This window comes from Xiphophorus maculatus, chromosome 6 (assembly GCF_002775205.1).
Source record: "Xiphophorus maculatus strain JP 163 A chromosome 6, X_maculatus-5.0-male, whole genome shotgun sequence".
Taxonomy (NCBI): Eukaryota; Metazoa; Chordata; class Actinopteri; order Cyprinodontiformes; family Poeciliidae; genus Xiphophorus; species Xiphophorus maculatus.
In genome coordinates this window covers 10,364,397-10,385,550 of record NC_036448.1, presented here as the reverse complement: position 1 = coordinate 10,385,550, position 21,154 = coordinate 10,364,397, and the positions used below count along the sequence as shown (strand labels likewise).

General features: G+C 43.1%; 1 protein-coding gene across 1 annotated transcript in view; it reads right to left on the bottom strand.

The window, feature by feature from the left end:
- Nucleotides 1–14,484: 14,484 nt before the first annotated feature.
- The window catches only part of chd7 (chromodomain helicase DNA binding protein 7), an 87,592-nt gene continuing 80,922 nt past the window's right edge, over nucleotides 14,485–21,154 (bottom strand). Inside the window, exons 33-41 of the mRNA XM_023334830.1 lie at nucleotides 20,752–20,912; nucleotides 20,242–20,496; nucleotides 19,991–20,161; nucleotides 19,676–19,909; nucleotides 18,653–18,868; nucleotides 18,402–18,542; nucleotides 17,942–18,046; nucleotides 17,688–17,868; nucleotides 14,485–17,619 (exon numbers count right to left, since the gene is read on the bottom strand). Coding sequence (XP_023190598.1) covers nucleotides 16,655–17,619; nucleotides 17,688–17,868; nucleotides 17,942–18,046; nucleotides 18,402–18,542; nucleotides 18,653–18,868; nucleotides 19,676–19,909; nucleotides 19,991–20,161; nucleotides 20,242–20,496; nucleotides 20,752–20,912 — 2,429 coding nt within the window. The 3' untranslated portion in view covers nucleotides 14,485–16,654. The remainder of the gene's footprint in view (nucleotides 17,620–17,687; nucleotides 17,869–17,941; nucleotides 18,047–18,401; nucleotides 18,543–18,652; nucleotides 18,869–19,675; nucleotides 19,910–19,990; nucleotides 20,162–20,241; nucleotides 20,497–20,751; nucleotides 20,913–21,154) is intronic.

Here is a 21,154-nt window from a genome sequence, read left to right as displayed (position 1 = left end):
GAAATAGCTTACATCATAAATGCAATAAAACCAAAGAAAAAAATATGTAAAACCTTTACCTATGTACAAAAATGAAATATTAGTATCAAACAAATAAATAAACATATTTAAGCTGTAAGTAAGGGTAAAACCTGTGACATGAGTGAGGAGTTTCTATTGGTATCAATCAGCCTAAACTCCCCTGTATATTTTATAACTGGACCCTCATTATGTGACCCAGCAGACACACACACACACACACACACACACGTCTAAAGAGGAGAATAAAGGCTGATAGAGTTACAGTAGTGAACAACTGCTGTGTGGTGCAGATGGTGGACGGAGATTGACGCCAGGTGCAGCTTCTGTTGAGCCCTGCAGGTGGTATTCAGCTGAGTTAGCCGCCGTCCCTCTGGCTCTTACGTCACTTTCACCTGACTCACCTGTCGATCCGCACCGTGAAACACGAAAACACGCGTTTCAATTAAGCTGCTGTTAAAAACAAAGAACATTCAGAAGAAAGTTTTGTTTTTATTTACTTTGATTTGTTCGCGTCGGTGGGGTGAACAAATCAAAGAAATATTTGCAGCAACACTGAAACACGTTTCCTCGAGTGGAAAAACCTTCAAATTCTTCTCATTTACAACCAGACTAATCGGAGAAGTGATATCTGTTTTATTTTTGCTTTTTTTTTTTTTTTTTCTTTCACAAAAAATGTCCGCTGATGATTTAAAAAAAAAACGAACAGCATTTTTAGAAAGTGCAATGAAATTCTGCTTTGGTGCATTTGGATCGATGGCATCACAGCTGATCAGCTGGTATCAGTAAACAATAAGATGACAGGGTTTTTTGGGTTGTTTTTTTTACAGTTTCACAAATATTCAAGTCACATTCCAGTCTGCCTTGACAACATGCTTTAATCTGTTTTATTCTTTAAAATGGTTCCTTAAATCCATCCGCTGTCCTCAAATGTGACTCCAATCTTTTACAGAATTCCTATGAGCACCTTTAAAGGAAGGAAGGAATTTCAAAAATATGCAGGAAAATCAAATGGATGTCCAATCAGTTGGCTCCTACCTTTTGTGACGTCATCAGAGGCCTAAGCTCGGGGAGACTGTAAGCTGACCTAAATAACAACACAACAGCAAAAGTTTTAGAAACCTGGTCGCGTCACGTTGTTCTATAGATGACAAACTATGACAAATGTCTACATTGCTTTTGGATTTATTGTCTCTGTGAAAGCACCATTGCAGATAGTTGTGAAGCTCAGAAAGCAAAGTTATGTGCAGTTTTTAAACGTGTTTGCAACGATGTGACTGAGCTAAATTAATTTAACCTCATCTGCATTAGAGTGAAGGGTAATAAATACATCCAAGCCGCCTGACCACAGTAACGTCACATTGACGACTTAGCCCTTTGAAATCAAGACCAAACATTAATATATTAACAGAGACATTCTTTTTATGGCGTTTTTCCTGTTTCCTTCAGAGGCCGGACTCCTGCTGAGCTGTTTGGGATAATTTCCTGCCATAATATTCATGATTCATTCGCTTAAACTAAAGGGAGGGGAAAAAAAGACAGACACATTTTACTGGCAAAATGCAGCAACTACAGCAACACACTGCTATAAAAAGGCGTCTTCCGAACCTGATTGATCTACCGTAATTGATGGAATCATAACTTCTGCTTTCTACCAGACAATCCTGAAGGAGGATTCGCAGCAGTCAGTCTGTGATTTTGAGATCAATCAGACTTTTACCCAGAATCCACCTGCCTAACCCCAAACCTGACCGAAACTCAATTCACGCCCTAATCCTAAACCTAATCCCAAAAAGATAAATAAATACATTTCTTCTTATTGGGCCTCATAAGGAGCAGTGGGTCACCACCACATAGTTTGTATTGGAAAATTTTAAATTACAAGGTGAGAAATGCCAAAACACACAGAAATCAAGCTAATTGTGTCTCTGAATCAGTTCAGTTCTGCAAAGAAGAGTGGGTCAAAGTTCCTCCACAGGTCTTTACCAGTTATCTCAAATGCTTTTGGTTAATCCTAACCAACCAGTTAGGATTAGGGGGAAATTACTTTATTACATGAGGCCATGCTGGTTTGAATAGCTTTTCCTTAATACATGAAATAACCAATAGCAAAACGACCTTTTGTATTCACTCTTTATCAGATGGTAAAGATTGTAATGAATGAATGAATGAATGAATGAACGAGCAAACGGATGGATGGGTGGATGTAAGTAAGGAAGAAAGGAAGGTTTTATGTGACCAATAGCGTTTCTCCTCTCTGATGACCTCACGGCCCCCCCTTTCCCCCCCTCCATGTTGTGTGTGTGCTCAGTGATGCAGATGATCCTCAGATCTCTTCCCCTCCCCCGCAGGGCCTTCATTTTCCTCACTCACACAGTCCTTGATGGAGCGGGAGAGAGGGCAGAGAGAGGGAGGGGGAAGCGGGCGGAGGTCATTAGTCAGGGCGAATGAAAAGAGAGCAGCCGCCCCAACATAAACACACACACACACACACACACACACACACACACACACAGACACACACACAGAGCATGTACAGGCCTTATCCATGGGTGACAGCTACATCAGTGTTTGTGATGATGTGACCCCCTCCTTCCCTCCCTCCACCACCAACAATGCTCCATTAAGACCCAGCCTGGTGTTGGAGGAGCAGCAGTGAGCAGGTTAGCTCCTCTGCTGCCTCGTTGTGTAGTAAACATGATGGAAAGCCTCCTTTCTTCTCGCAGACCGAGATCTGGAAAACAATACAACGCCATCGATCAAACGGAGACAGTCCTCACTGTAGTGAACAGGGAGACAGAAAGGAGATCTGGAAATTAACAGATCACATGACATTCATTAAAGCCTAATTATCGTTCGGCTCATGTGCTTTTAAGTGTTGAAGGACAATAATCCCATTCAGGTTTCACACAGCACAGGCTTATGTTTCTGTTTCAGGCCTCACTGATGGGCTGTTATTCTGTCCCAACTAATGCAGTCTGACTGTGTCCTAATTTGTCATAATAAAATCTGAAGATGTGACATTTCTAACAGTAGAATTCAACATCTGTGACTATAGACAGTTATGTTGAAATGGGGAATAAGTGGGGAAAGTTCAAGGCTTTCCACACAAACTAGACCAGCCTGGACTCCAAAGATGGCTTCCTTTAGATGAGCATTTGCTTTCGTACTGTGGTTTAACAGGGAGGGACTCATATGTGGTCTTTCTGCTACTCTTTCATCATCCTACTTTATGGTTTCTTTAGATGGGGGGGGAAAAGGTTCTTTTGGACCTCCGCTGGTTTTCTGATAAACTCTCAAGTGGTGTGGATGTTTCTTATTTCCAGTCTCACTGAATCTCTTTTGGGGCTTTTAAAGGGGCAGTGTTATTGCCAAATCAACTTCAGCTTTAGCTTTACATCATGTTATGATGTCATCCCCTTATCAAAAACAAACCTGGGGTGTTGCTTTCTTTCATGGATGTTTGAGAAATCTTTTAATCTCCCATGGCAACCAGGTGTACAAACACCTGGGTGGATTTAGCTCTGCCTTCGAGTCGCAGCTTCCAAGCTTCCACCTCACAAAGCGGCCCTCCCTCATGACTCCTCCCCCATTCAGCTCCTTCAGACTAGCCGGCAGCTATTAGCAAACACCTGGTGCAACTGCACACCAGCTGAACTCATGATACGAGCCACTCCTCAGTGATCATGTTTAGTTTTTATTGCATCTTCCCAACAACTGAAGTTGACAGATTGGAAAGAAACTATGTCAAAATGGAAAGCACATAACACCTTTAACACTTGAAAGGTAAATATAAGTTACACAGGCATGCGTCTCCGTACCAACAGCACCAGAACTCAAGAGCCTGGTGATAATGAGGTTTTCTGACTTCATTCAGCATGCTGCGGTTTTGCTTTCAGGGTTGGACAGTCAGACTTGTTGCCAGATGTTAGTGTCCTCCACTTGAAGACTCTTATTTCAAATTGTTTTGGAACGTCTTACAACCGGTTAAAAGGACTCATCAGCTGCTACAATCTTTTTTTTCTAAATGCCTCGTTATTTAGCAATATTATTATCATGTTGATTGTACTGTTGATATAATCTATTTCTGATACTTGAATCTCCAAGTGTTTATATGAAAATATCCACATCCTGTTCTGGAATGTCCTATTTCTTTTTTCTTCCTCTTTTTTTACTGCTGTTTATACCATGCAGTATATTTTTGTCAGTAATGCGATATCAAAATCTAAATATTTCCAAGAGTACTTTTGGTATTATACTTCTGTTTGCTCTGAATAAACAGAAAAATCATGTCTGCTGAAATCAGACATAATGGTGCAAAAATAAAAGAAAAAGAATAAAACATGCAAAGTATCAGGTGGATAAAGTGGCTGTTTTATGTCTTAATCTTTCAGAATAAATCATCTTTAGCTGAATGTTGATATTGTAGAATTCAGAAGAAGGAACTGTAAAAAAAAATCTGCTTTTTTCTTAGATTTTTAGTTTATTTTTTACATTTATCTCCTTCATAATACCGTCCATTTGTATTTGGGGAGAGCCGCCCTGCAGGACCATGAACTCATCATATTTGGTGCAATAATGCAAACTGCCTCTTGTGCATGTGACATTTCTTTATAATTTATTACCCTGCCTGCTGCATTCAAAGACCGGGTCATATGTAATGAACATTTTGTATTAATGAGATTAGCGCCTTCTTCGGCCAGCAATCCGTCAGTCCATCTGTCTTTTCATCCGTCTGTCCGTCCCCTCATCCATCCATCAGCGCTCTGTCGGCCAGCCAATCGATACCTGATGTCAGGATGAGGTAAGTGATGACTTCAGAGTCATTAAGTGATATGATAGGCGGACACGGTGCCATCAGCAGCCGCAGCTGGAAATGGATGGACCCCAGACACCCTGGCTCGTATTTCACTGGTCCCTCCCTCTCACACACACAATTATACACTCCGCAGACACACACTAGCCCTGTGAGGATCTCCTATCTCCTGCCATAGAAATGGATTTTTCCTCTGCAGACCACACAGGCCTGATTCATATCTCTATTGATTTAGATGAGGAGATGAACTGAATGGGATGAAATGGGATCGGCCCCTGAAATAAATTAGAAATTAATCATATTGATCAGATCCAGATACACACATGGCAGCAGTTACACATATAGCGCATAACAAGACTGGCTGCAGCCATGCGACGCTCCTCCCTGCTTGAGCCGTAATCTGAAATTAATAACGCAGCAATACTGCTGAGAGCGCCTTGAGTCTCCTCAAAACGCCGGAGGTCATCACAAGGAAATCCTGGCCCTTGCCGCAGCTGAGCGACTCCAGGAGAAGACGCTCCAGTCACATTTTAGCTGCCTGATCAGTGGTGTCTGACAGGTAGAGCTGATTGCAGACGTATTCATAACGTCTAAGCGATTACAGATTCTTTCACAACTTCAGTGTGTTTCACTGGGACAGAGCAACATAAAATAGTGCACAATTGTATTATGGGAGAAAAAGGATTCAAGGTTGGATTATTGTCCAAATGAAAGTGTGATGTTCTGTGAAGGCCTCAGAGGTTGTTGTTTTTTCTTGCAGAACGCTAGTGAACAAAGAGCAGCACAAAGTCCAAGGAGCACAGCAGACAGGTCAGGGAAAGAGATGTGGAGAAGTTAAACAACTAAATCCTAAACTTTGAACATCTCATAGAGCACAATCATCTGAAAATGGAAATACTGCAACTCTATCAAAACATGACTGCTCACCTTATGTATTTTGGGGAATACAGAGCCATTTTATAGCGCCATCTAGTAACTGTGTTTCTGTATATTTCAAACATGACTTAAAAGAAATTTGACTTCACAATTTGACACCTTGAAATCGGGCCTCTGTCTCTTTAAGAAGCTCCTGCTCTTTCCGACCCTCTTCATTATCATTATCACAGCGACGCGTCTCCATTAAGTCGTTCCACCAGGTGTTTGCTAATTGCTGCTGCTGCTAGTCTGGAGGAGCCGAGTGGAGAAGAAGAAACGAAGGACTGATCCAGGATGCCAGAATACAGTACAAACATATAATTTCATTCCCATTAAAAACAACTGAAGTGTTTGTAACGTGAATCAAAGCAGAAGTTCAGCGATGTTCATACTTTTGAAAGGCATTTTATACCAACTGGTTTAACTGCTGACACATCAGACTGCTGTTTTCTGCAAATCACATTGTAATCTAGAGAATTTAAGCTGTTTGGAAAGAATCCACTTAATTTAGCTTTTGTAACCTTTCACATATTTATTTGGGGATACTTACTTATACTTATCTATCAACCCTGAATAGGAGTATCTGGTTTATTTACTTTGGATCAACATTATTATTATTATTATTAGCTTTTTCCTCTCTTGCTCTTTCCTTTGGTTTGTTATTTTGTTTGTATTTCCTTTTAATTCCTGTAAAGCACTTCGTACTGCCTTGTTGCTGAATATGTGCTATATACATACAATTACCTTTTGCCTTTATTTGCAGAATAAGACCCAACCATACTGCAACCTCTTATAAACAGGTATTTTGTCAGACCACTAACAGGTGTTATCCCACCATCTCTCACTACTTCAGAGGCCTTGCTTCGATATAAGACCAGTCCATGCCACCGTTAGATGCTTGCATTATGGTTCCTGTGAGTTTTTTTACCAGCCCAATCAAGTAACTGTCTCATAGAGCTGGTTCTCACTGGCAATTCCCATAAGTGAAACTTAAGTGGTGTTTAAGTGCTTTGACTGACATTGAGCTTTCTGTCCCACTGAGACTGACATAGAAGCAACATTTTAATCATGTTGACAGCAAAAACGCAGAGACACTGCATGCGTCTAAATGCGCGGCGTCCAATAGACGTATTTAGGTCCACTTTGTTTGGTTGAGGCTGTGTTCAAATTGAAGGATTCGACGGGTTTAAAAACAAGCTGCAGAAACTGAACTGAAGCCGCGTCAAACCGACAGGCACTTCTCACTCTCTTCCTTTGTTTGATGGCAGATTGCACGACCAGCTACTTACTGGGTAACGTGAGAGAAAAACCACTTGAAAGAAATGAAGGAAATAAGCGCAAACAGCTTCCAAAGGTGTTGCATTTTCTGATTCTGCAACAAGGTGCCTCCACTGTGCTTTCCTAAAACTGTGTTCTCAAGGTTCATGAATGCTTCAAACGCTTGAACATAAACTAAAGCTAAAATAAAACAAATCCTTTTTTTTAATCCTTTAAGCTGGCAATGCTTTACATAAATATTAGCCTTATTCCACTTGAACAAATATAAGTTTACACTTAAAAGCCTTTCTCTGCATCAGCTGAAGACAAAAGAAAGTAGGGTTACAACATTCAGGAGGGCCTGTAACGGCCACTCCAAAACACAGACTTTATTGTCTCAGTATATAATTTGGTGGTGCGTTTAGGGACAAAGTCCATTTGAAAGACCAGTTTGTGCCCATGCTTGTTGATGTATCATAATGTATCTTCAGTTTTCACATTCCAGGTGCCGTTTCCTTCCTAACGATGGCGTCTGTTTTGTAAAGCGCACCGGTCCTTCTTCCTGCAGCAGAACACGTGAAAACGAGCTGCTACTAACGAACCCTGCTGGGACGATGTTTGTCCCCATTGTTCTCCTCTGAATGAAAAAAAAAGGGAGCTGCTGAAAAAAGACCAGCAAACGTCTAGCATGGGATCGCTTGTCAGATCCAAAAAAGTTTTACTGAAGCAACCAGACACGGACGTGAGGTCTAGACAGACAGACGTGTTTAACAGAATATGCAAACTGGTGACAGATAGAGCTATGAACAGGTCTACAGTTACTCAGTAAACTAACCAAATAAAGTCAATAATTAGGTAAACATTAATGAGCATCAAACAATGAATAACCGACATTATACGGCTCTGACTTCAGGTGTTTTAACTGACGAAACTAAAAATGTAGACTTTTGACATGTGAGCCAAATGAGAAACAAACAATTTGAGCATTGATACTCTAGAAGTACATTGAACTTTACAAGTAATAAAAATCTGAATATAATGAAGCAGAACTTGACTGGGAAGCACCTGTGAACAAACGTGAAAGGTGGTATCCAAATAAGGCATAAGAACAACTTGAAAAATGTGCATTTCCTGTGAAAATGCAGTGTGAATCCTGTAATTGGAATTAGCATATGCTAACAGATTACACAGGCCTTTGTCGGCTGTCCTAGCGTCAGAAACTAACCCTAAATCAGTCAAGCAGCAGATTTGTCAAGTCATCTCAGACTCAGAGGAAACCAGTTAGCATAGTGGGATTTACAAATAATCTGGACTGAAACTTGTTTAAGAGCTGAAACTGTCTGGGAAGAGCTGAAAGCTACAATGTAGAAACATTGCATCTTTAACATAAAGTTTAAAGTTTTCAGGAACTTTAACCTTTAAAAAAAGTACTTAAAAAGGCCTGTTGGTTCTACAAGCCGATTAACTCCTTAAGCGGCTGACAAACATCTAGAGAAGGGCTTACTTGTCAATAAACATTTAGATTATAACAAACATCTTTTAAACAAGAGGATGTGAGCTGTAGTTCCAGTATCTTCAGCGTATTTGTGTGTTTCTACAGTGGAGCCGTGTTCGTTGGGATCTGCTTGATGCTTTGAATCTCTAGTTTAAGAAAACTTTCTCACGTTGTCTCACAATACAAGTTTGATGACTGGGGATCCGCTTCTAAATTGTGACCTCAGCTCCAAAATGCAAGTGTCCTCGCAAAGGTACTCATGTAAGTGTATCTGTGTATGTGTGCGGATCGGTAATTGAATCAGTGGCTCTCGGTGCCACATTTCTGCCATTTGTCTCCCTTGGAAACAGGAGAGAGAGACATAAAACCCCCGAGCAAACAAGGGGGACATCTGGACCTGTCTCTTCCTCTCTCCTCCTCTCCTCCCCCGCTGCTCCTCCCTCTGACTTGCTCCTCTCTTTTTATCCTGTTCTCGCTGCGCTCTGTCACTCTCTGGGGGCTATCAATCACAGTTGCGATGACTGGGCGTGCGGCTGGCCTGTAGGTGGTCATGCCGACGGCAGATGGCTCTTTATCGCTGGAGCCCTGGCCTCTCCATGACAACCGCAGAGAGCAGGAAGTGACACATCCAGCCGAGTGGAGAGAGATTCATCTGGACAGGAGAAACAGACACACACACACACACACACACACACACACGCACACACGCACACACACACACACACACACACACACACGCACGCACACACACACACACACACACACACGCCTATATTCCTATTTTTGTGGTGACCCAAGCTGAGCAGATTGCCTTTGTGGTCCCTTTACATTAACCTCTCCTGCTGAAGCTGAATATTAAATAATATTTAATAACCATAAAATGAAATAAAGGTTTTATTTGAATATCAAGGGTACATTATTTGGGTCTCCACCAAACTGTAGCTGGATCCAGGTTAACAGGACACACAAATGTTGCTATAAACACAAAGTCGTTGTGTAAGAAAAATGGCAAATATACGGTACGTATAATTTACGTACCATTTACGTATAATGGTGGAAGAATACTGCAATATATATATATGCCACGGACACCCCAATCCCAGAGTGAGGTATGGTGGTGGTAGCATCATGCTTTGGTGATTTCTTCAGAAAGGGCAGAGATTACTTCCCATTCAATCTGATGAAGCTTAAACTATTGTAGAAAAAATAAAAGCCAAGACACACTGGCTAGAAAATGCAGCACGAAAGAACTTCTAGCAAGTGTTATTAAAAATGCACGCCTCCCTTTTTTTCTTTTTTACCCCTCCAGGGGGTCTTTTGTGGGCTCTAGTGTCCCTTATATGACAGTAGGCTGACAGGAAACGGGGAAGACATGCGGCAAATGTCATTGGGTCCGGGAGTCGAACCCGCGACGGCCGCGTCGAGGACTCAAGGCATCCAAATACGGGTCGCGCTAACCGCTACGCCACCACGGCACGCCCCACGCCTCACTTTTTTGATTTTTATTTCACTTTACAACGATGTACTACTCTGATGTTCAACGACAAAAGAAATAATAAATGTGAGTTTAAAATAACATGATGAAATGTGAGTTTAAAGGGTATAGTTGTTTTTGTTCTCTCCCCTGATCTCTGCAGCTCCTCCAGAGTCACCAAGAGATGAGATGAAATGAACTGGAATGAAACAAAGCTCTCTGAGATCTTTCCATAGCATCACGTTTTTGTATTCGTATTTTTCCAGGCAGAAAATCTTATTTGCTTTCAATTTAACAATACTCCATTCATCTTATTACAAATGTGTTTATTTTAAGATGTATTTATGTGTGGGATCAGTCCGGTGCACAATATGACGCAGTGCCTCTCCCCGAAAGTGATATCTGGATTATCATCAGCGCTGCAGCTTAGTGTTGCACAATAAGGCTGGATATTCACTAATCTGAGCTCATTAATTTACAAGTTAGCTGGCAGAGCAGAGCCTGGCAGAACGCTCTGAAGTGGTGAGCAGTCAAGAAAGACAGAGCGTGTTGACAGAGCTGCTGAAGACTCATCCAACAATCCCTGCTTAACCATGTGTTTCATCTGACTTTATGCATAATCAATATAAATGTTGGAAATGATTTTATTCTTCCAATAAAAAGATTATTGCAGTGTTATGTTACAATTTGCATTTTCACATGCAGCAACCGAACAAAGGCCGACAGAAAACTGGTAAATCAGACCAGATTCAGATTCCTGGAAGGAGGAATGAGGGTAGGAGACGAGAATGCATGCTGTGTTTCACTGTGTGTGTGTGTGTGTGTGTGTGTGTGAGAGAGAGAGAGAGAGTGGTATGGGGCGGCTGGTAGATTTCACGTCCCACTTCCTCCTGCAAGGCGATTAGGCCAGACGTCTGTCACACACAAACACACACACACACACACACACACATCCGAGTCTCTCCTGCCTGCTAAAATAAACACACCTCCGCTCAAACACCTTACATTTCTCCGTCTATGTGAGGACACCCGATTGACATATTTAGTCCAGTTTAACTTTGTGACTAAAACACGTCTTTCATTACTTTTACTAATTCGCGCAGAAACTGGAGAAAGCAAAAAAGAAACATTGTTCAAGTTAAAACCACCTGAACCTAAAATACTAAACTTGTGAAAGCCCAGTTTTCGTTTTCTGTTATTAAAAACACGTTTGGGGAGTAAACTCAATGTATTAGTTTAAAACTGGTTGTTGTGTGGTATATTAGGCAGAAATGGATCAGTATTGACCCATTTAATAAAGCTCACACACACACACACACACACTATGAGGTTTGCCTGTCAGTTTGTTGGTTGTCAGCAGCTCCAGTGGGAGAAATGCCATCTCTGACAGCCTGGATGGACTGCTACATACATGTCCACACACACACACACACACACACACACACACACACACACACACACACACACACACACACACACACACACACACACACACACACTCAATCAACACACTCCCACGCACGCACACAGGGCACAGTGAGTGATTATTTCCTGGGAAGTTATTTCACCTCAGCTTCAACCTTTGGAGTCACTTGCAGCTCCTGTTTCCTGCAGACACGTCATAAATAAAAACAACCGCAACATCAGCATCAGACCAGATCATTTGGTTTTATTCAAACTGGGCGTCTGTCTTCACTCGGTCTCGCTCTAAGAATATTTTGCTTTTGGGGGAATTTTCTGTGGCTAAATTCATTGTGTTTCATGCCACGGCTGACTTTCCCGTGGCAGTCATGAGAATTTCAACTTCTGGTGTGTTGGAAAGGTCATATTATGTAATCCTCCAGGCTTGTACCTTTAAATGTGGCCGAGCGAATCACAGGTGCCAGCGCCTTGACGAGACACAAACTCTGCAAACCTCTGGGGTAAAAACAAAAGCCTGACACCTTTTAAATGACCCACTTGTTGCCATTCTTCAACAATTCAGGTTTTCCAACATCTTAAAGGGACAGCGTTATTCGCTCTTGGTACCTTCATTTAACACAAATCCTGATTCGAAGAGCCATAAACCAACCAACAAGGCTTCATAAAGTAATTAGCAACTGGTGTTGACATTTTTTTAATCTGAAAAATAAAGAAAGTGGCCATGTGCAAAGTGATTCACCTGCTGTGGTTTATAATAATCATAGTCTCAAGAAAGTATTTAGATTCTTTATTAGCAATAAAAATTATGAAGTGAAAAAACATTTATAGCCACAATCGTTGACTTTATGATGTCCATTACTAATATGACTGAATAATGAATAAGTAAATAAATAAATAATAAATGTGAGTTTAAAATAAATAAATAAATAATAAAATTCCAAAAGAGATGCTAACTGTCCATACAAGGATCCAAAATAAATGAATGAAATACCACACCAGTCTCACCGAGCCTTAGACCAAAACAAATCAGTCCAGGAAGTATGCAACGTAACGCATCCCAAATTGATTTAAAAAGTTGTGCACCATTTAATCACCAAATTTGGGAAGGTTCCATATTTTAAGGGATGTGTGGGAACTCTAATCATCACAGTTTATGCAAATGCTTTTTTTATGAGCCTTTGAAGACTCCTCTGTGATCTTTCTGTGCAAAAACTGCTGCTGCCTGAGAGAAAAGTAAAGTAGTGTGAAAATCAGTCAGAAAGCTTTACGGAAACTTTGTGTTTTTGCTTTTTCTCCCCCACTATTTTACTTTTAAATCAGTTCCTCTTCTTGGAAATCTTTCACATCCTCTGTTCTGGGTGAGTTTCACACAGGAAGGTCACCGATGGCGCACGGCCTTCTACCTCCATGCACTGTCTGAACAGTCATAGCTGCCTGTGTAAACAGAGGCCCAAAGCAAACATGGAAGTTTAAAGGGTTCACACAATCATTTTTGCGTGAACTTCTCTGATGTTTTCCAGATTTTTGTTATCTTAAGACAATAAAGAGCCACTTTGTGCTCTGCTCTTCCTCAACTAGCTGTTAAAACCTTTATGCAGAAAACTTTATTTAAAAAAATGGATGAGTTTCTGTGTAAATATGGCCAGCGAAGCTTTCACTTTGAGGCCTGACATGCAGGTTGATGTGTCAAAATCAACTATTTTTTATAATTTCGGCAGTTTTGAACTTCAAATTTAAGTGGAATCAAAAGCAGCCTAGGCTAGACTTCTAGTTTTATTGGCCATTAAGTTATATGTTGGCAAATTTGTGCAATACCTGCAGCCACAATAGCTCAATAATTTACACTTTTCTGATACCAATCGACAAAAAGCCAAGCCGACATTTTTAGCTGCTAGAGGGAAAACAGTGTTTTATTTCCTCATCACAAACAAGTTTTTTTTACTCCCTTTCCCTGTCATGCAGAAAACATATTTGGATAACGGATGGTTTGGAACAAATGCAAATTTAGGAGCTCGTCCATAACGTGTATCCTTTTTAACCCAGCGTTATATGGAGTTCTTCTGTGACAGTGTTTTCTAATAAAATATTGAAGATCAATGACTAGCACAAACCGTGGGTAACTTGGAGAAACAGCTTCGGTTTAAGTATGAGGCTAAATCAACCTGACTAAAACCCCTACGACCAGACCTGAAGATCAAACTCCAATCTGATGGGAATCAGGACAAAAAGCAACACCAATATCACTCATTTACTGAGAGCTAATAAATAAATATACATAAAAATTAGAAAAGTGTTTAACATTTTGTAACATTGGCTGGCTCTTCCCGACTGCCGTACTATAAGCCAAACACCTTTGGACTTTCTTTGCCCTTTAATTATTAAACTTTAATACCGTTTACAGTAACAACTAGTTTTAAGCTAATCCACTCCATTGTGTTTTTTGGGCTAGGTTTAATACATTCTGCTCTGTTCCCTGAAACTGATGTAAGCCATATTTTCAAGCCATTTGTGGTAAAGATGCAATGTCAGAAGATAAATTATTAAATATAAAGCTGTTTTGTTATAATATACCTCCTTATTTCCTTTAAATAAGCAAAGATGCACATTTAAGGCTCAAAATATTTCCAAACACAATGGCTTGTTCTGTGAATATTTGAGAGATCTTAAAAGCCTGAAAGCAGACTTTTTATGACCCTGCAGAAACATAAAATTTATTGAAATTTATTCACAGTGGCTCTCAAAACTGTCCCCACCCTGTAAAAGTGCCAGATTTGTGGTGTAAAAATTTAACTAAATAATAAAAAACAAATTCCACACGTGCAGCGCCAATTATTCTGCACAATTCAACTGGAAAACACATCAGTAAGGTGGGGAAATGTGGAAAAAAAACCCCAAAAAACACAAGATGTTTTGTTTGCCCTTTAATTATTAAACTTCAATACCTTTTACAGTAACAGCAATTATTTAAGGGTTCAGCCTTAAATAATTGCTGAAAACCTATTCCGTTTTCTTTCCAACATGCATGTATATGCCATGTATTTCGCTCAGGTTTGTTTGCTGTAAATAATGAGATAAAGGCAGAGAGAGTTGGTTTCCTAGGCGAATATCATGATTCACTTTTATTAAAAGCATCATAGCTACAAGTCATCATACATGATGTCTCAAAAAAACAAAACAAAAAAGAAAAAAATTACACAAACCAAAAAAGAAAAAAGGAAAAAAAAAAAACATTTACATGGTATGTCTGTAAACTTCAAGGCTAGATAAGAATTTTGAGGTAATGCTCTTCAGCTTGCTGGCTAAAAGTAACAAAATGTCCTTTGTTTTCAAGAAAAGTAGCTAAGTAATAAAGGTACCTGATTAACTTTACTCTTTAACACCAGTGCATCAACAGGAAAAGAGTGAGACAAAAAAATTGATTGCAGTACTTATTTTGTCCTCATTTACAGTTTGCTTCTCTACTCATACGACACTTGTGGTTATTCATAGGGTGAGCGTGTTGGGAGAGTGATGTTGGAACATTCAAAAGCTGCCTCGGTTATTGCTGTCTCAGCGTTAGAGAGGAGAACGAGGATCTTTGTGACGGAGGGGGGTGGTGGTGTAGGTGGAGGGGAGGCGGCGGGACGAAGACCTCCGACTCACTTCTCTCCCTGGCCGCAGCGCTTGTCGTTTTTAAAATGTACTTTTAAATATTGGAACCACTTGCAGCACTTTATTCTTCTCAGACACTAGAACTGGCCTTTGAGGGTTGTTGGAGGAGGGGGGAAATAAATTAAGCACCACTCGTGCTTTCAAGTACTTATAAACTTAACTTAGCGAGCAGAGTTGAACTACATGTAGAAACTTTGAAAAGTCCTGTCTCAGTCCTGTTTGTGGCCAGGCCTGGTGTCAGTGTGTGTGACTAAAGCAAACAGTCTTTAAAGAAGGAGATCGCCACAGGGGAGCAGCACTTGGTCTGGAACTACCGGGATGTGGAGGAAGATTAAAACTACATTTCGACGGGGCAGCGACCGGGAAATAACGCAACGACCTCTTTAACGAATCGACCTGAAACGTTGCATCCCTGCTTGGACCGCCGCTCCAAATTCATTCACGAAGGCCCCTCTTGTGAACAGGGGTGGTGGTGGTGGCTGGGTTTTGGCAGCATGAAGCGGACCAATCAGAAGGCCTGACCGGCGGCAGGACCCAGCCCGCCCGGCAACCCCGGAAAAGACAAAACAAAACAGAACCAAAAAAAAAAAAAAAGCAGCCGCCTCCAAAAGGAGAGAGACACCAATCGGATGTGGCAGTAGGAAAGACTCCAGACTGGTTTTCAGTGTGGGACTGGGTTTAACAGTATCGATTCAGCGTGCAGACAAACAGTCAAAACGAGGAAAAAGGGGGGAAAAAAAACAAAAAAACAACAGGAGAAACAGTCATATGACCTACGAGGGGTTAGTGTGTAGTGGTAGCCTCCTGAAAGTGTGTGCTGCTCTTCATCAAGTATACGCCTGGATGGTCGAGAGACGGAGAGAGTCTGGTTTGATTTCCTCATCAGTGTCTTACTGGTCTGATATGTGAGAACTTAAAACAACATCTGCTCTAAAACAGAGCATCTCTATCGATTCATTTTGCAGCAGCTTTATCAGACAGACAGCAGGATGAGCTGTAATGCTGTTTTTCTTTCTTTTTTTTTTTTTTTTGAGAACTGACGTCAGAAGAAGCAGCAGGAGCTTCTTCTTCTGGTTTGGATGAGACGCTGCCGGCAACAACATATCGGTCCAGACAAAAGGAGAGAGAGGCATAAATGACTCGAGAGCTGAAAGCAGCAACAATATTAATTAGAATAATAGTACTATTGGAAACATGTGAAGTCCTATTTTGTGGAAAAAAGAAAACCAAAACAAACCAAAAAAACAAAAAAAAACAAACAAGAGGTGGGTGCAGAGTTGACGGCGCGCACCGACCGGAGAGAAGGAAACAGTCTTTGAAGGAGAGCCGAGCTCGGCTGAGGATTTTTCCCTGACTACACTATCGATCAGAGAGATTTAACTTAATACAAACACATCTTGTCCTCTCTGACGCATAGTAAATACACCTGGTTAAACGACAAAAACGTGAAATAGAAAACGTCAACAAAAGCTCAAAGGAAAAACAAAAAGTTTGTAATAGTTTGGATATTTCTGTTGGAGGCGTGAAAACGTGCAACAGAGGGAGGAAGTGTTCAAGGCCAGTCAGTTTTTTTTTTTTTTTGTTTTTTCTTTTACGTTTTCCCGCTTCAGTCACTCGTTCCGTTCTGGGGAGACGCCGCCGACTCCTCCGGCATTCCTCCGCCCGTCGCTCCTTCCTCTTTCTGCTCCGCCGAGTCCGTCTCCTCTCCCTCCTCCTCTTCCTCTTCCTCCTCGTCGTCCGCAGCCTTCCCGTCGTCCCTCTTCTCCCCCTCGGCGTCTCTCGGCGGGTTTGGGGTGGAGGCGCTGTCGCCCAGCGCCCCGGCCATGGCGCTCTGCAGCTCGGCGAGGGAGGCGGTGGGGAAGCCGGGCAGGCTGAGGCCGGCCAGGCCCGGCGGGAGGAACATGGAGGGGTAGAGGAGGCTGGGCGCCATGGTGGACAGCAGGAAAGGGTTGAACGCCAGGGAGTTGGCCGACATACCGGCGGCGGCCAGCAGGGCGGCTGTGTCCCCGTTGATGGAAGCCTCTGCTGGAGCCTCGGCGGCCGCCATCTTGGGAGCACCGGACGCATCGCCGACAGGTTTCTCCTTTTTTTCAACCTCTTCCTCCATCTTCCTCTTCTTGGTCTTTTTCACGCCCTCCTCCTCTCCCTCCGCCGTCTCCTCTTCTTCATCATCTTCCTCTCCCATCTCGTCTCCGTCTTCTCTCGCCTCCTTCTCCCTCTTTGCCGTCTCCTCCCCGTTGCCTCCGTCTCCCTCCAGCGTCCCGTTGGTGTTTCCGGAAGCGGCGTTGGAAGCGGCGGTGGCAGCGGCGGCGGCCGCCAGGTTACCTCCAAATATTCCTCCAAGGCTGAACATGTTGGGAATGGCGGCGGCCATATTGGGCAGCCCTCCCATGCTGGGGATCATGAGGGGCAGCATGGAGGCGGCGGCGGCGTTGGCGGCGGACTGTTTAGGGTCAGCAGGTGGCGGGAAGGCCATCAGACCAGCAGCCAACTGGAGCGACTGAAGGCTCTGGAGAGACGACAGGTCCATCCCTCCGAACAGGCTGCTGAGCAGCAGCGGGTTGATTCCCCCTGCGGGACACAAGCGGAGTTAAACTGAGCCCAGATCAGATCCGTCTCCGTCCGGAGCAGAGCTGTACCTGCAGAGGAAGCGGCTGACGCCAGCGACGCCTGTGCAGCCTGCGCTGCCGCTGCGGCCTGAGCGGCGGCGGCAGCCTTCACTATCTCCGATTTGGGTCGCCGCCCTCGACGACGAACGCCTTCCTCTCTGACAACAGGGCCGGTCAAAAGGCGGTCAAACATGGCTTCCGGGAGGAAACCCTGAGAGGAGGTCTGTGGTTAGAAGGCGACTTGAGGGAAACCGCAGCAGAGTCAATACAGAGGAGACACTCACCGACTGTTTGACGATGTCTGTCCAATCAGGAGCGATGGAGAACTCTGGGTTCTCCAATAACCACCTGGGGAGCTCCTTCATTGGTGGAGCCATGGCCCCACCCATCTAAAAACCAGGAAGGAGAAGTGATCAACCAATCGTCACCTTGATGAGGCATTTGTTCCTCAGAACCCTCCTCTGCTTTATTCTGTCCTTTACAAAGTTAATAAGTTACAACCACAAGCTTCATTGTATCGTTTCTTGAATGCACTACCAAGTAGATTCTTTGTAAAACTTTATGTTGGTTATGTCAACTTAAGTACATTCTAACTGCCTACAGGAAAAACTAAATTCATAGAACTTATGACAAAAACTAAACATAAATGGCCTCAAAAGTAACAAATTAATCATAATTTGACTTTTTCATATTGCTGTACTTTCTCCTGTTGTTTCTGAGACGCGTGTCAAAATGGACGTTTACCTTGCGTCCATTCCGTCTGTTGACCACGGGGACTCTCTCGTCTCCGGTCAGCGTGTTTATGTCGATCTTGTTGGGGTTTCGACAGCGATGGCGCTTCTGCTTGGGCTTGGAGAACTGAGATAACAGCAACTCCTCGCTCTTCTAGAAACGAGAACAGAGAGGTGAGGTGTGAAGCGCAGCAAAATTAAAGAACAGAAAAACGTCAGTGAAACGATGAATAAATGAGCGTCGTATGAATGAAGAGCGTTTACTGGTGTGAATCCAGTCATGTCCATGGTGTATGTGGGATGCTGTCTCAGCCACTCTCCCAGGTCTTTGCTGGAGACGGGCGTCTCCTCCTCCTCCAGGCTGCCTGAGGCCAGAGAGCGGGCGTTGGGGCTCTGCTCCGGGACGCTGATCGGTCTGTGGGACTGGGGCGCTTCCTGGACCGCCTCCACTCCTGAAATCTTTGTCCCATCGGAATCATCCTGGAAACGACGAAGGATTAGTTTAACGCGGCTTGAAGAAACCTGAGCACATAAAACATCTTTAAAGGTGGCCTAGTACGCTTACTTGAACAGGTTAGGTTAGTTCTATAGGATATCCGAAACAATTGTTACATTTTTAGCACCAAATCATTCTTAGATAATGAGATTTTAGTCTTGGTATTTTGAGCTCCTTTCAGAATGAGCTGCTTTAGGGTTCTGTCTCTTTAAATCCAGAAAAAACCACATGGTCTGTTTTTAGAAGCAGTAGAGACTAGAGATGCACCAATCAGATATTAATATTTGTATCAGTCTTGATATTGAAAAAAATTCTAGATCAGGTATCGGTGCCAATGTACCTGACCAACAAGGGCAGATCTACTTAGTCTAGTTCTATGCTTTGTGCTGTGACATCATGCTTTCTTATTCATTTTACATTATATTTAGATTACATTCCTAATTGAACTTCCTCAGCCATTTGCAAAAAGTTTTATTTTAGTCAACCTTTTGTTTTTGTCAGTTTCTTTCTTATTTATTTATTTTACTTTGTCTGTGCAATTATGATTAATTGCACAGACTGAACAAAGGAAGTTGTGTTGTATTTAGATGTTTGGCCAAGCTTGTGAAGCTTTTAGCGTGTACTGGTGCTGGTTAACGTCTGTGTTAAAAAAATAAATAAATGAAGTCAATCCTGAATCAGATGCTAAACTTCAGATGTCTTCATTGGTATCGGAAGACCCAAAATGGAAGTACAAAAACGTGCAAAATGTGAATTGAGCATAATGCGTCCTCTTTAACTGTTGCACGTACCCCGGCTGCTCTCTTGTTGCCCATGAACAGCAGCTCCAGGCCCTCCACATTTTTCCTGCGGCCCCGCCTCCTCTTCGTGATGGGCAGGTCGGCGTCCAACGAACCGTTGGCTCTGTGTCCGGAAGGCGGGACTTGCTGAAGCAAATCCATCTGGGCCTTGAGGGAAGGGTTCGTCATCAAGGCACTGGGGAAGCCGGCCAATGACGGAGAAGCTTTGTAGTGGTGGTGCACGCCCTGATGGAAGAGTTTCTGTAAATCACCATGAAACCATCTAGCAGCTTGTGGGGAAACTGAAAAAGGACTTCCTGTGAGCACCTTAGTGAGGTCAATGGCCTGGTTCTGAGACTCTGCGGCGGCGTGGCTTTCCCTCAGCTGAGCCACCATCTCCATCAGGTTCCGCCTCTTCGCCGCTCTCTCTGCCTCGATCTCAATCTTTTTCCTTCTCCTCCTCCTCTGTCGAGGCACCGTCAGGCTCAGAGCGTCGTCCTGAACACAACACTTCCGACGGTTAGCGATCAACAGAAGCAACCTGCCAAACTCAGGGTGTCATTCGCATCAACACTCACATGAACCTGCGGAGACAGCGTTTTGTCTTCGCTCCCGCTGTACGGCGTGTGGATGCCGGCCATCGTCAGCTCGGCAAGGCTCCGTCTCTGCAGCGGGCTCTCGCTCACCATGGCTACGGCGGCTGCGGTTGCCGCGGACCCGTGACCGGGCAAGAGGTTGCCAGGGAAGTCGAAGACGTGCCGTCTGTTGACGGGCCACTTGCCCTTCAGGACAGCCTCGCAGATGTTATCCAGCCTGTTGATCATCACGCGGTCCTGGACGAAAAGGAGAGGCAAGTTTGTTTGTTAGGATGTTTCTGACTGCAGGGAGTCAACATCTTTTAAAAAGTAAACCGTTTTCAGACATTACGTACCAAACAATTCAACTAGAAAGACTCAGTACTGGCTTAATTAATTTAAGCCAGTGGTGTCCAAACTTTTTGCCATAAGGGTTGACCAATTCTGAAACATTTGAGTTCTATGGCAGCAAAATAAGCAATATATTTGTGGAGGCTCTTGTTGTAGACGTACCTTAGGCCAGAAAGAGAAGGCGTAGGCGCGGTCCTGCAGGGTGTGCAGCACAGACGTTTCCTGCAGGTCGTCGGGACAGAACTCGTCTCGGGTCTCGTCCCGTACGGACGTGCTCAGAGAAGCGATGCTCTCCTCGTCGAAGTTCTTCTGCCCTGCGCTCGCTGTGAGGAGAGAAACAAAGTCACATTCGGAAGCCTTCATGTAAAAAAAGATCTTTTAAATTGTTATCAAGGGATCCAAACTCATTTTATTCTCTTTTCTTGGAGCTGATGCTCATTAAGACACTGACGAGTCACAAGGGGAAACACCAGAAATAGGCCTGTAGCTGGGTGTTGGGGTCAGAAGAGAGATGGGGTGGCGGGGGGAAAGAAATGCAGCAAAATCAAAGTAAATAAAGGATATT